This window comes from Tyto alba, unplaced genomic scaffold, assembly GCF_018691265.1.
Source record: "Tyto alba isolate M040663 unplaced genomic scaffold, T.alba_DEE_v4.0 Super-Scaffold_2, whole genome shotgun sequence".
In the NCBI taxonomy this organism is placed as follows: Eukaryota; Metazoa; Chordata; class Aves; order Strigiformes; family Tytonidae; genus Tyto; species Tyto alba.
In genome coordinates, this window is record NW_024881282.1 from 65,634,821 (window position 1) to 65,647,442 (window position 12,622).

Consider the following 12,622-nt stretch of genomic DNA (forward strand, 5'->3'; position numbering starts at 1 on the left):
TTATGATCTAAAGACAATGCATATACAACTGAATTTGTATCATTGCGTTCATCACAGCTGAAGAAAACCCCATCTTAACATTTTCAAAAGCATGCAGCTTTTCAGTGAAATATAAGAAAAAGGAACACCCTATATGAACAGTTTTAATTATTTTGTTAATGTGAGAGTAGAATCAGGATTTAAATATAAATTACATATTAATGAGAATAGATTCTGAAATCTATTCTCAATTCTTTTACTTCATGTTTTAAAAAGTTATGAGTAAAAATAAAGCAATTTTTTAAAAAAGAAAAAAAATCTATTTTAAGTTTTCTGACTATTAACCTTGCTTAACCCAGAGATCTTTTTCACTTAAAGTCTGTTGTGGTTAAGCTAAGTGAGTTTGGATCTAAATTTATATCTCAGCTTTTACAAATATTTCAGATTAATTACTGTGAATCGAATGAAGAATGACACCTTAATTAGTAATGCTTCTCTTGGCAATTAGGATTCTCTTGGCTTCTCTTAGCAATTAAAGTGGCAGTGGCATATCATTAAGGTCTTCAAGATTCCCTGTGTCTCTACAGAAGCAATTACCGTGGGAAGCACTGAAAATCAGGCTCAGAGCTATAACCTGTTCTCTAAGGATCTACCAGCAGGATAAACACTTGCTTCTTCCTTCCATAGTAATTTTGCATTAACCCATCATCATTACCTAATCAATCATTAATGTAATTTTAATGTGTCATTTTTCATGTAGTTGAATTTTCATTTGTAAAAAGTAACTGATTACAGTCAAATGATTTTGCAAAATTATATAATATTAAAATAATTTAAATTAAGACAGTTAACACATTAGCACTTTTCTCCTTGGCAAAATGCTAGCATTTATTTTATTTAGCACAATGAAATACTAGCCTTTAGCACAATCTGAGCATGAGCCAACTGTAGTTCAAAAGTGTTGTGACTGTGTTGGTGATCCCAACAGGTCTGAAGTGCAGGTGCTGGCATCACATTGTCAGATTTTGGTCAGGGTAGAGATCTGGCCAAGTATATTCTCTCTCCTTCTCCCACTCCCCCCCACCCCGCTTCCTTCTTTCCCCTCCCCTCCCATCTCTCTCTGCTGCCAAGTCCCATGACCTCCTCAAATGATCATATTTGAAATACTTTGTTAGATTACAGAGAAGCCTCTATCTCACTTTTGCTTCATTAATGAAGTTTACTAGAGAATTCCCTTTAGATACGTCTTCTTTTGTTCATCTTCCATATTACTGACATCCTCATTAGCTTATAAGGAACTCTTTGGAAAAAGCGTTCATCTACATGGCTAGATGAGAATGAGGTTCTTTGGACAACTTGGGCACTAATTTTGAGGCCAGCTACACTCAGCAAACACTGTCCCAATTGCCAGTAACAGGAGATAAGAAAAGCTGTGCGCACTATAAAATCAAAGCTAGAGGAAGTGACTAAGTTTTATTTAGAACCTGCTGACTTGAATACAGACTTGATTCCTGTGAAGGATCCTCTTGAAGCAGACCGCTGCATCCCACAGTGTTTTAACATGTTATAACAAGATTTGACATGGTAACAACTGACACAACCTCAGGAAATATGAGCATTTTTGGTTATGTGGTTAGTGAATCAAGACTCAGGTGAAGACTGAGGCTTTCATTCATGGCAGGCATCCCTTACCCACACATGAGGAATGAGTGGCAGAGGATTATCTTTTCATCAGTGGCACAAAGGTGGTTTAATAACCTCCTATTCGTATGTGGATTACAGGTCATCTCAAAATACTGGAAGGCCTAACATTGCAAACAGTGGTGGGTAATCTCTGCCAGGTATTTGTAGAAAGATTTACCTCCTAAATGTATTTGAGACTAATTAGGACTAATCAGAATAGAAATAGTAATAGAAATTATAAAGAATACTGATATACTCCACACGTATTTCTTACAACTCTATTGTTCTTATGACAGGACAAGAAAACGGTTTGAACAAAACTGCAGGCGTTAAAAATATAAATCAAGTGTGTCTGCTGCCAAATGGAACAATCTATATGTGTCAGAGGGCTTCATAAACCCTAAACTACAACCAGTGCAAACAAAAAATCCTCATAGGAATTAATTGAAGTGACATTTATTTCATATAAAATACCTATTTAATTTAATTAATCTTCATAATAGTATAGACACAGTTACTGTTTTATCTATAAAGATCAATATTTATAGCTAATAAGAAAAACAAGAAATATCAGTAGAAGTGAAGATATTCTTGGAACTGCTTAGTTATCTGTAGTGAAACTCTTATGATCTATCAAAGGATCCTGAGTTTCATTTAAAATAGGAGACTTAGGTTTTAAAAACCACTTAGGCAGCTATGCATAGTTTATCTCTGACCTGAATTTAGATTTGAGAAACTGTGAATTAGGCAGAAGAAAAAAAGATGACATGACTGAAGCCCACCTGTTGCTCTGGTAATTCATATTTCCAACGATTTGTTGTCTGATGATTAGGCATTTATTTTAATTTAGTAGATAATCTATGCTTCTGAATGCAATATACATAGAGAAAAGTTTATTTTACCAACTGCAGTGTACCTTTCCTTTTTTTTTTTTTTTTTCTATAGCGAATGACTTAGCATTGATAAACAACCCTGCCAAGGTATTCTTCCCTACCTAGTGGCTTTTGAGAGAACTTATAGAACTGTGGCATATCCTATATTTCTAAATTTTGGGCTGCTATAGTGAGGTCATATGACTTAATGATCAGAAAAGGCCTCCAAACTATCCGATGTTATGTAAAGTCTGCAAAATTCAAACAAACTCAACAGTTCCTGCCATCTGACTTTGCTTATGCTTCCGAGTCTTGACATTCACAAACTGAAAAATAAGCCTCCTACCAAAGGACAGAGACAACCTTGCTCTTTGAAGCAGCAGCTGAAGTTAGTGCTCTGTTACCCTTTTGTAAATTGGAAGAAAAAGTGCAATAGCAACAAACAGAAAGCTAGATGGTGCTAATATACTGACTTTATGGTTTCAACTAGATGTGCTATGCACAAACTTGGAAAGACAAATTAATTGTTGTGAACAGATACAGAAGAGTTCACATATGTAGATGAAGAAATGCTGTAGTTAGATAAATGCCTACTAATATCAACATTTGGTTCAGGCAATTACGCTGTGCTGATAACAAACAGAAAAGAGACAGGAATCTCAGATAGCCTCCTCTCCCTTTTGTAAGAGAAAAATGTTAGTGTCTTCACAAATGAGAAAAGTATTTTCAGTAATTGTTGAAAAGTAATGTAGAAAGATATTGGTTTTATCTAATGGAAAATAATATTAATTGAAGAAGTGTATGGTGCATATTATATCATAAAAAGTATTAGGAAGAAACTTGACAGTTTAGCTTAGCTGAAATTTGGTTTATATTTCATTTTTTTAGTGTCGGTATAACAAATTATTTAGAATTATTCTGACATATCTATGTATTTTGACTCAGAGAAAGGTCTGAAACCAATTTAAAATTCAGTATATGCAACACAAAGGAGTCTCTGTGACAGAAATCACACAGCACTTGCTACAAGAAGTGTGATTGTATTCCTGACATCTTACTTTATCTGTAAAAGTAACCCAGAATTGAAATAGAGTCATTTCAATGTGTTCACCTTGCATATTTCTCTGAAATAATGATACTGGAAGCAGACCTCATCTTCATATCAGGCTTCAGATTACACATCTTGAAGTTATAAAGCTAATTCTGTTCCTCCTCCTGCCCTTCTTTGCCAGGTGACCACGGACAAGCAGCACATAAGAGTTGGCACCACCACTGTTCTGGCTAACTTCAGTGTCGCTGTGGCTCTTCTTAGTTGACTTATCAGCTCACTAGTAGCTATGACAACGGTTTATCCAGGTGACAGTCACACACTACAACCCTACCCACTGAGAAACCAGCAGACCCCAGCGCTACCCTCAGCTCTGTCACTGAATTGCCTGTGACCTTGGGTGATCTCTGTTCATTCCTGTGCTTCATTTCACACACATATAAAACAGAGATTACTATACTCGCCTTCCTCTCCAATGAACTCTTATCAATGGGTGACAAGCATCATAAAAATGAGAGGGGAAAAATGCTTATCATCTAATTATGCAACTTGGAATACTGCCAACCAGAGCATTCATCTCAGATTTTCTTTAGCTCTAAAACTGCAGAGGCAGGAAGAAATATGTGATACTTCAGTCACATACAGGAACCAATAGCTGTATTTGTTATTTATAAATGATCTCCTAAGAACATTTCAGTCAATTCAGAATCCACAAGAGAAAAAATTTTAAAAGGTTAGTAAATTCATGGTGATTTTCATATTCTGAAAATATAACCATAAAATAATAATAAAAAAAGAATTTGAGAGACAAAAAAAATGATCCCACACAGATTCCTTACAATTTCAGAGAGTAGAAGTTTGAAGAAGTCTCCAAAATAATTGGTTTACACACGAGACAAGGAGAAAATCTGGGCAGGTACTTATTGAAGAGCTTGTAGAATGTATATTCCAAACACAGAAGTTTAAGAAATTAAAAGTATAACATTTTGATATGCAACGTGTCATAGGAGAAAGCTGAACAAAATTTATAAGAATGAATTTTGCCTTTCAAATCTTGGAAGAAGTTCTGGACAAGAGCTATGCTGAAATGTTTTACTTTGGAAGTCAAACCGAAATAATACTACTTTGCAATATTGTCCTGTTCAGGCTGTTTAATTTGTAAGAATTTCCTTTTATGTTATTATTTATTTTCCTTCTTTTTCGGTATGACCATTAAGCATTACTCATCCTTTTAAAGCAAGCTATCTGAAAAAATCTCGGTATTCTTTTTTTTTCCCCTGGATTGGTAGCAATAGAATAATACCCTTTAGTAACCACTAGGCTATGCTAACAGACAACTTAACTGACACAAAATCTACTTTTAAAAATAATGCATGCTTTAAATGTATGGGGATGTGCAAAGGCACATTAGGAAAAAGAACACGCATTTAAAAAGGTATTTACAGTAACTCACATATCTTGAGAGGATTAACCTGTCCAGATTAGGTTTTCAACCCTAATTTAATTATGAGTTAAGGAGAGCCAAGTGAGACTTCCTGAAGCAAACAGTACCTCCCAGATGCTGCTATTCTAACTCAACAGAAATAAACAGGCTTTTAGCATTTTATATAGGAAATTTTTAGGTTAAATTTTTCTTATTTTCTCTGATGATTTGGTTTAGATTCAGGATTGCAACAGAAAAAAATAGTAGAAATGTTTATAAAACCTCCTTTTGCATGGATGTTGGCTTTACTACCTTAATGAAGAAGATTAAAAAAAATATGTTGTACATGCTCTGTATTTTACACAAGGAAAGGGTTACCACATTCTGTAAGGAGAAGATAAATACATTACAAATTATGAGAAAGGAATCTGAAGTATCATGAATTGCCAATACTTGGAACTGTTCTACAAATCCCCATTAATGAGTGACATTTACCTTGTCATTACTCAGAATTTCTAGATGTGCATGTTTCTCCTTGTAATCTACTGACAGGCTTTAAATAGAATAGGATGATTATATATCCTTTGGGTTGTTGCATAATTTGAGAGCATTTCATGAAAGAATAATAAAAAAAAAATCAAATAAATAATAGTATTATGTTTACTGTAATATTCATAAGTATGCCTTATTTTTTAAGCATATAACAGCCTGCATATAAAAATTTCACAGAATGTTTCCTTGATCAAGTGTTTTTTTAAAAATCACATTAGTGGAGTAACACTAGATTAGCTGTATGAACGTGTCAACATAAACACTAGTGTAAAAGTAATGTGGTTAGCAAAGCTACCTCTTTTTCACAGAAGTACAAATGAACTGCAATTGAAATTCATAGCACTGTTGAGTCATAAGGATTTTTATTTCTTGCTCTTAGAAAGGTTACAATTTATAATTAAAAAAAAATGCCAAGTTTATAATTCTATTTGAAATATAATTATTTGTTATGACTGTGGAAACCCAAAGAGGGAACACGATCTGAAGCTGCTGCAGTCCAGAATACTATTTGTGAATTAAAAAATCTCAGTTAAAGTACAAGACAGTATAATTTGTAAAACTGAATATTCTTGAAGCATAAATGTGAGGTAGGTTTTGAAGCCCTTCAACGTATTCCCTGTGTCAATAAGTAAAGTCAGCCTTAAATAGGAGAAACTTTTCTGAAGAAGTAGAACTGTAAACTCACAATTAGCTTGGACCTATGGGTTTTGCTGACCCTGGAGAAACTGAAATATTTAAGCGTAGCTCCTATATCTGAAAAAAAACAGTTGCTTATTACCATTTTTTTCAAATCGTGATACATCATTAATCTAATAAAAACCTTTTTTCTGCAATTGGCTGTGGGATAAAATTTTAATTTAACTTTGAATATATGTTGAGATTCTCAGCTGAGAGACATTATCACATTGCCTTGTTCTCATATGAGACAAATATGAATCTTGTACGTTAACTTGTTAACTCAGACCAACACAGAAAATGTAAGTTGCCTACTTCAAAGATTGGGCAAAGATAAGGCATGGCACATTTCTGAAATTCCAGCAGCAAGCATGATCACATTCTTTCATCCTTTTATTTCCCCTCCTTTTGTGTATTCTATGACAATGTGCTCAAATATCTGACCACATACTAAAACTAAACTAAAAATAAAATAAAACAAACTAAACCAAACAAAATAAACAAAAACCTCCCAGCCCTTTTCAGTATTCAGGATAGCAGCAGCTGCCTTCCAGCTCTTCAACACTTTATTTTCTCCTACAGCGTGTTTCATTGCATGATACTCAAACACTGCTTTACAGAGAGAATCGAGTTATTTGCTTTTCTACCTTGTTCAGGTTCACCAGGGAGCTGCAGAGACTGGATCTGCAATAACTGCCTGGCAGAGCATAAGCCTCTGGCCATGTGTTAAAGGAGTGCCCATGCCCCACTTCCCCCAGCTCGTGAGGTGTGCAGGAAACTTTTCTACCAGTTGCTTCCCAACATTTACCTTCAAATGTCTCTAACACTGGGAGGTGATATTATTCTCACTTCATAACAGGAGAACTGAAGTAGTAAAACCTTTAGGCTTCAGATATTAAGATAAAGATCTAATTTTTAGGATATTTGGACTCTAACAGCATAACATATTATTTACAGCCCAGTTCCCACTGATTTCAGCTAGTAGCTGTGAGTGTTGGCTGCCTCTGTGAAATCAAATTCCAGTTTATCAAACTGGGCACAGGAAATAAATAACATATCACCAGCTACTACAGGTGGAAACGTTTCAGTCTCTTACAGGCAGGTCCTTCTGTGTAGCACAAACAGGGTTAAAAGCCAGTTCTACCAGGCTTCCCTCAACTACCTTAACCACAAAATATTCCTTTGCCTTCCCGTAATACTGTCCATCATCCACCGCGTGTTTCCAGCCTCTTCAGAAGTGAGGATTTCTCTGATAACATAGTATCAGTTCAGAACCAGAACAGCTTTAATCTGTGTGTTGAAGCAGGTGGGAATCCTTCTTGGGAAAAATAGCAAATGACTATTTAATACTTATACTTACCCAGGAAGTCAAGAGAAGGCTGCAGAGAGTGCCTGGATGATGTTTTTTCATAACATTAAGAGTTCCTGACTGTACACACTGATAACTCTTTTAGCAGGTGTTTTTTTCCCTCCAAATAAAATTCCTCTTATTTCCTCTCACTGCATTTCCAGTGCCATCATACAGTATTTAATCAGCCTTTTCAACAGTTACTGAAGGAATTATTAACCTTTTATTTCATTTCATATATATTTATGGTGGAGGAGTCAATACAGCCCTCCATCGGTGCCCTAATTTTTCTAGACAAATGTGTAGGTAATAATCACTATAGCTAATAGCTATAAAGGGAAACTATGACTGACCCTGAGCATTTTTGGTGGGAAGAACAGTATTTGCCTGGCCAGTAGTGACAGCAGTAACCCTGAAGTAAAATTAAGCACTAAACAACTGCGCCAGGAGGTTAGTATTCAACATGAGTGTGAGGAAGTAACCAGCAGCAGAATGGTTTGAATAATAATTGACTTAAATTATTAAAAGTAATATTTGATTGGGTGATCCATTTAATGCTCAGACAAGAAGACTAGTGACACAAACCAGTATGGAAATGCAACCTGGGGAGTTAGGAAGACCCTATGAAGACCCAAGAAGAACAGCTCCCAGCCAAGAAAGCCTCTGGGGAAACCCAGGATCACAATGGGCGGAACCATTGGAGCCTTGTCCTTGTTGCTGGACTCAGGTCAAAATAAGTTGCATGTTACACCCTAAATGGGGTTGCAGACAGCACGACCCAATCAGTGACCCGATCAAAAACGGCGACTTGTCCCAGTCACATGCTGGGATAGGTGCATGGGAGCACATCCCTGATGTAGCTGTGGTATGGAGTATGCAAACAAACCAGGTCATGTGCAAGTTAGATGCATCTTGTGTGTTACTCATTACTGATCTTGTTCAAGTCATCCTGTCCCCATGGCTGCCTTTTGACAAACCACTGAAGAATGCACACAGCTCCATGCCACCCCTGCAGCATTCACTACTTCAACTGGCTGAACACCTTCCAGCAGCAGGAGACTGAAACCATGCTAGTGGACTGAATCTAGACAAGGATGTGCCACAATTACCAAACCATTTCAAAGGTGTTTGGTGATTTCAAAGGAATGGGGTAGGGGGTGGAGACTGACAGAAAAGCATCATGCTTCAGTACAGACAAGGACTCTTCTCACCTCCCTAGGTCCTCTCCATTCCCACTTACTCGCATCAGCCCGGTCTTCCTGCTTTCTCCTGCCACTTTATCCTATTTCCCTTATTCATGCATCTGCAGCCCTACTTCTGTTTTCTCGTCTCAGTCCCAGACTCCAAGTGCAGTAGTTCCAGTTCCCCAGTTGGCTCCACAACTGGTTTCCCTCTCTTTCCTTGCAGCTCCTGGTCACCAGCCACAGGTCTCCAGCCAGCAAGTCTTATTGCTACAGTCCTGAATATTTGTGTTTAAGTTTCTCAAAACCAAAATGAGGGCTGAGGTTGATACCTGGGAAATCTCAGCCCAACCAATTACAGCTTTGCCAAAGCTTAAATGAGGTTTTTTGTTTTGTTTTGTTTTGTTTTTTTTAAATAGTATTGAATATAGGAAATTTTGGCAATTGCTGATTGCTGTCTGTTTACAACGAGCAGAATGTTAACAGGAGATTAAAAAGAAATCTAAATAGTATGGCTACTATGTGAATTCCACATTAACAAGCTAAGTAGTTCTCTTTTTTTTGAGATGTACTTAGACTTAATTCAGAAGAAGTTAAAAGGATGGAAAACTGCCCTGGTAATTGCACTATAACTACAGATTCAGCCTTGTTTACTGTCGGCAACACTACCTGTTTTTGCAGTTGGAATGAGGAATAGTGGTGGCAGTTGTCTAGGGGAACTGTCTTTATGAATAATCTATCCCTTATTCTTTCAGTGTTAGAAAAAACATCCTTAAACTGGTATTCACACATAAATTCCTTTCAAGAGAAATACTATACAGGAGACAGAGAAGGAAAAGGGGAGACTATGTTGAAAGTACCATCACATTCAGGTATATAATTAAACCTATTTTAATGGAAAAATATGTTTCTCCTAAATATCAACTTTTTTTTTTTTCCAAAGTGCTCTGAATTGTAACATTCAAAACCAGCTTCTAAACGACACTGTACTCTTAGTTCTGTATTTCAGAGCTAGCTCATCATCTGTCTTTACACATCATTGAACATTGGAAATGAACGTTATTCCTGGGTATTCCAAACTTTATGTATAAAATGAGGGTATAACACATTACCATACAATGGGAACTGTTGTACATATTTATAATGCTTTACAAACCTTATATTTTTAGCTGCATATGCTTAAACACAGGCACAATGAGGAAAAATAATAATTACAGACAGAAAATGGACACTTACCCACAGTGCTTCATGTGAGGTGGTTTATCCATTCTCACCGCCAGCTTAATTTTCAAGTCACTGTCTTGACTGTTTTTGGGGACTATCATTTTATGCAGATCAGGTGACTTTGGGCTATTGGATGTTGGATACAACAATACCTGCAAGTCATAAAATAAAAAATACAAGTTGATACAAAAAAATATCTGCTAGTCTTTAATAGAAACTTGTAAGCAGTTAAGATTCTTGTTGCATCTCTTTGTATTCGAAAGGTGACTAAAAAAGATTTCACAAATCTAATAAACCAGTTGACTCAATCTTATCATAATAGATGAATTTCCAAAATGAACTCATTAATTTTCTTACAAATGGGAATTTTCATATTAAGAGTTAATAAAATTTCCCTGTTAGTTCATTTTGAATTAACAGTTTTAAACAATACGGAGAAGTTGACACTTGAAAATGGTCATATACAGTTAAAGAACTTAAACTTTTACATTACTGAACACTCTGCTGGAAACCTCCTGTTGAAATAATTTGCTGTAGCATTATGCAACAGATTGCCCCTCCAGCAGTGACACTGCTTCAGTGAAGAAAAACAAAATATGCTCTTTCTTATCAATGCCATTTTTTGATCATTAGCATTGATAAAAGCCAATTATAATAAAAATTGCAGTAATTGGGGGATTAATTCCAAAGCATCTTTGCTGAAAATTGAGTATAATAAATGTAAGGTACTATGTCCAGTTCACATGTGATAGGACACAAACCTTTTGTTTAGTCTACAGTGGTAGACAGAATTTTAAATATTTATTTTTCAAAACATTTATATAAATTTCTTGATAGTTTTACTAGCTAACCATTAATTTTAGATTCATATTAGTCACAAGCTGTTAAATATTTATTTATTCACCATCTAGAAAGTTTATCCTTTTATAGTCAGTACAATTAAATATTACTACTTCAGGAGACCTTTACCCACAGTCACACATTTAGCAGTTAAATGCTGCTGAAACATAATTTGCTTTCATTCTTATTATAAGCACTACTTTTGAATCAATTTAGACTCTAAAATATTCTAAACATGCTATTTGGGAGACTTTCATAACATTCAGTGAGTTCTGAATTACCATTATCATGAAGCAGTATTTCAAAAGTAAAAATACTCTAAAAAGCAGCGTTCTTCCCATCTTTTATTTCTTGAAAACTAAAATTAATCATAACATTAATCATCAAGTTAATTTCTTATACATAGTCCTTGTGCCTTGTGTCACATATATAAAACAAAATACAAAATATATTCTCCTCTGTGTTATTAGGAAAGTTAAATCAAGGATTTGAGTAAGAATCTGCAAGCAAGCATAAGTCTAACAGATATTATTAAGCCAAAAATATTACAATAGTGTCATTTAGATCTAATCATCTGAAAGATGATGTAAACTGAAGGCCTTTAGCTTCTCATCTCAGTATTTTGCAGAAACACATTCCTGCATCCCATTAATATCAGGAGCTCCAGAGAAGCAGAGAAATATGATACACCACCCCTAATCAAGTGTGCAACCTTTTTAACAGCACTAGGAGAAATAACCTGTCAGAACTGCTGAGTACATTCAGTACCTTTGAAAGAAATAGGAAAAGAAAAAATATATTCCGGTTTTAGTAAATCGTGAGGTGTCGTGATTTGAGCCCAGAGGGCAGCTGAACACCACACAGCCATTCACTCACCCCTTCCCCTCTCAGTAACGGGAAGGAGAAAATGAAGCAAAAAAAATATCAGGAATACAGGTAAGGACAGGGAGGGGTAGCTCACCCATTACAGTCATGGGCCAAAGACAGACTCATTAGGGGAATAAAAAAATAACATCATTTTAATTCAAACGCTAACAAAAACAACAATTAAAAGACAAATTGGGACAGTGAGAAGCATCACCATATCCAAAAAAACACCTCCCTTTGTTCCCGGGCTCAGCTCTGCTCCCCATCTCTCTACCTCCTCCCCCAGTGACACAGGGGGCAGGGGATGGGGGTTACAGTCAGCTTGCTGCTCCTTCTTTCTCGGGAGGTGGGGTGAGTGTTGCACATTCCTACCCTGCTTCATGTGGCTCCCCTTTCACAGGAGACAGTCCTCCATGAACCTTCTCTGCAGTGAGTCCTCCGCACAGGCTGCGGCCATTCCCAAGCTGCTCTGGCTTGGGTCCCCCCTGCGTGTTGCAGTCCTCCCAGCGCTGAACCACAACAGTGGGAGCTGCTTCCCCCCTTAGAGTCCTGGCTTCCTTTAAGTAGAGATGCCTGTCCTGGTGTGGGGTTCTCCACAGGCTTTGTGTTGACCTCTGCTCCACCACAGACCTCCACAGGATACAGAGGGGTGACCCTGCTGTCTCTCCATGGGATACAGGGGGGCTCTGCTCTGGCATGCTTCCCCCTCTTCCTCCTCCTGCCTTCCACTGACCTTGGTGTTCACACAGGTGTCCTCCTCACAACTCTTCTCCACAACTCCTCCCCCTCCCAGGTTCTCCTTTTTAAATACATTATCACAGAGGAGCAGCCACTGTCGCTAATTGGCTGGGCCTTGGCCAGACATGGGTCTGACTATGAGCTGGGGGAGCTTTTGAGAAACTTCTCACGTGGGATCACCAAGGTATCCCC

At 36.8% G+C, this 12,622-nt stretch overlaps 1 protein-coding gene across 20 annotated transcripts in view; it reads right to left on the reverse strand.

Moving 5' to 3' along the window:
• Window positions 1-12,622, reverse strand: part of CADPS2 (calcium dependent secretion activator 2) — a 316,654-nt gene that overhangs the window by 138,939 nt on the left and 165,093 nt on the right. For all 20 annotated transcript variants that reach the window (XM_042792988.1, XM_042792986.1, XM_042792978.1 and 17 more), the window contains exon 8: window positions 9,998-10,137. In XM_042792988.1, the coding sequence (XP_042648922.1) occupies window positions 9,998-10,137 (140 nt within the window). The remainder of the gene's footprint in view (window positions 1-9,997; window positions 10,138-12,622) is intronic.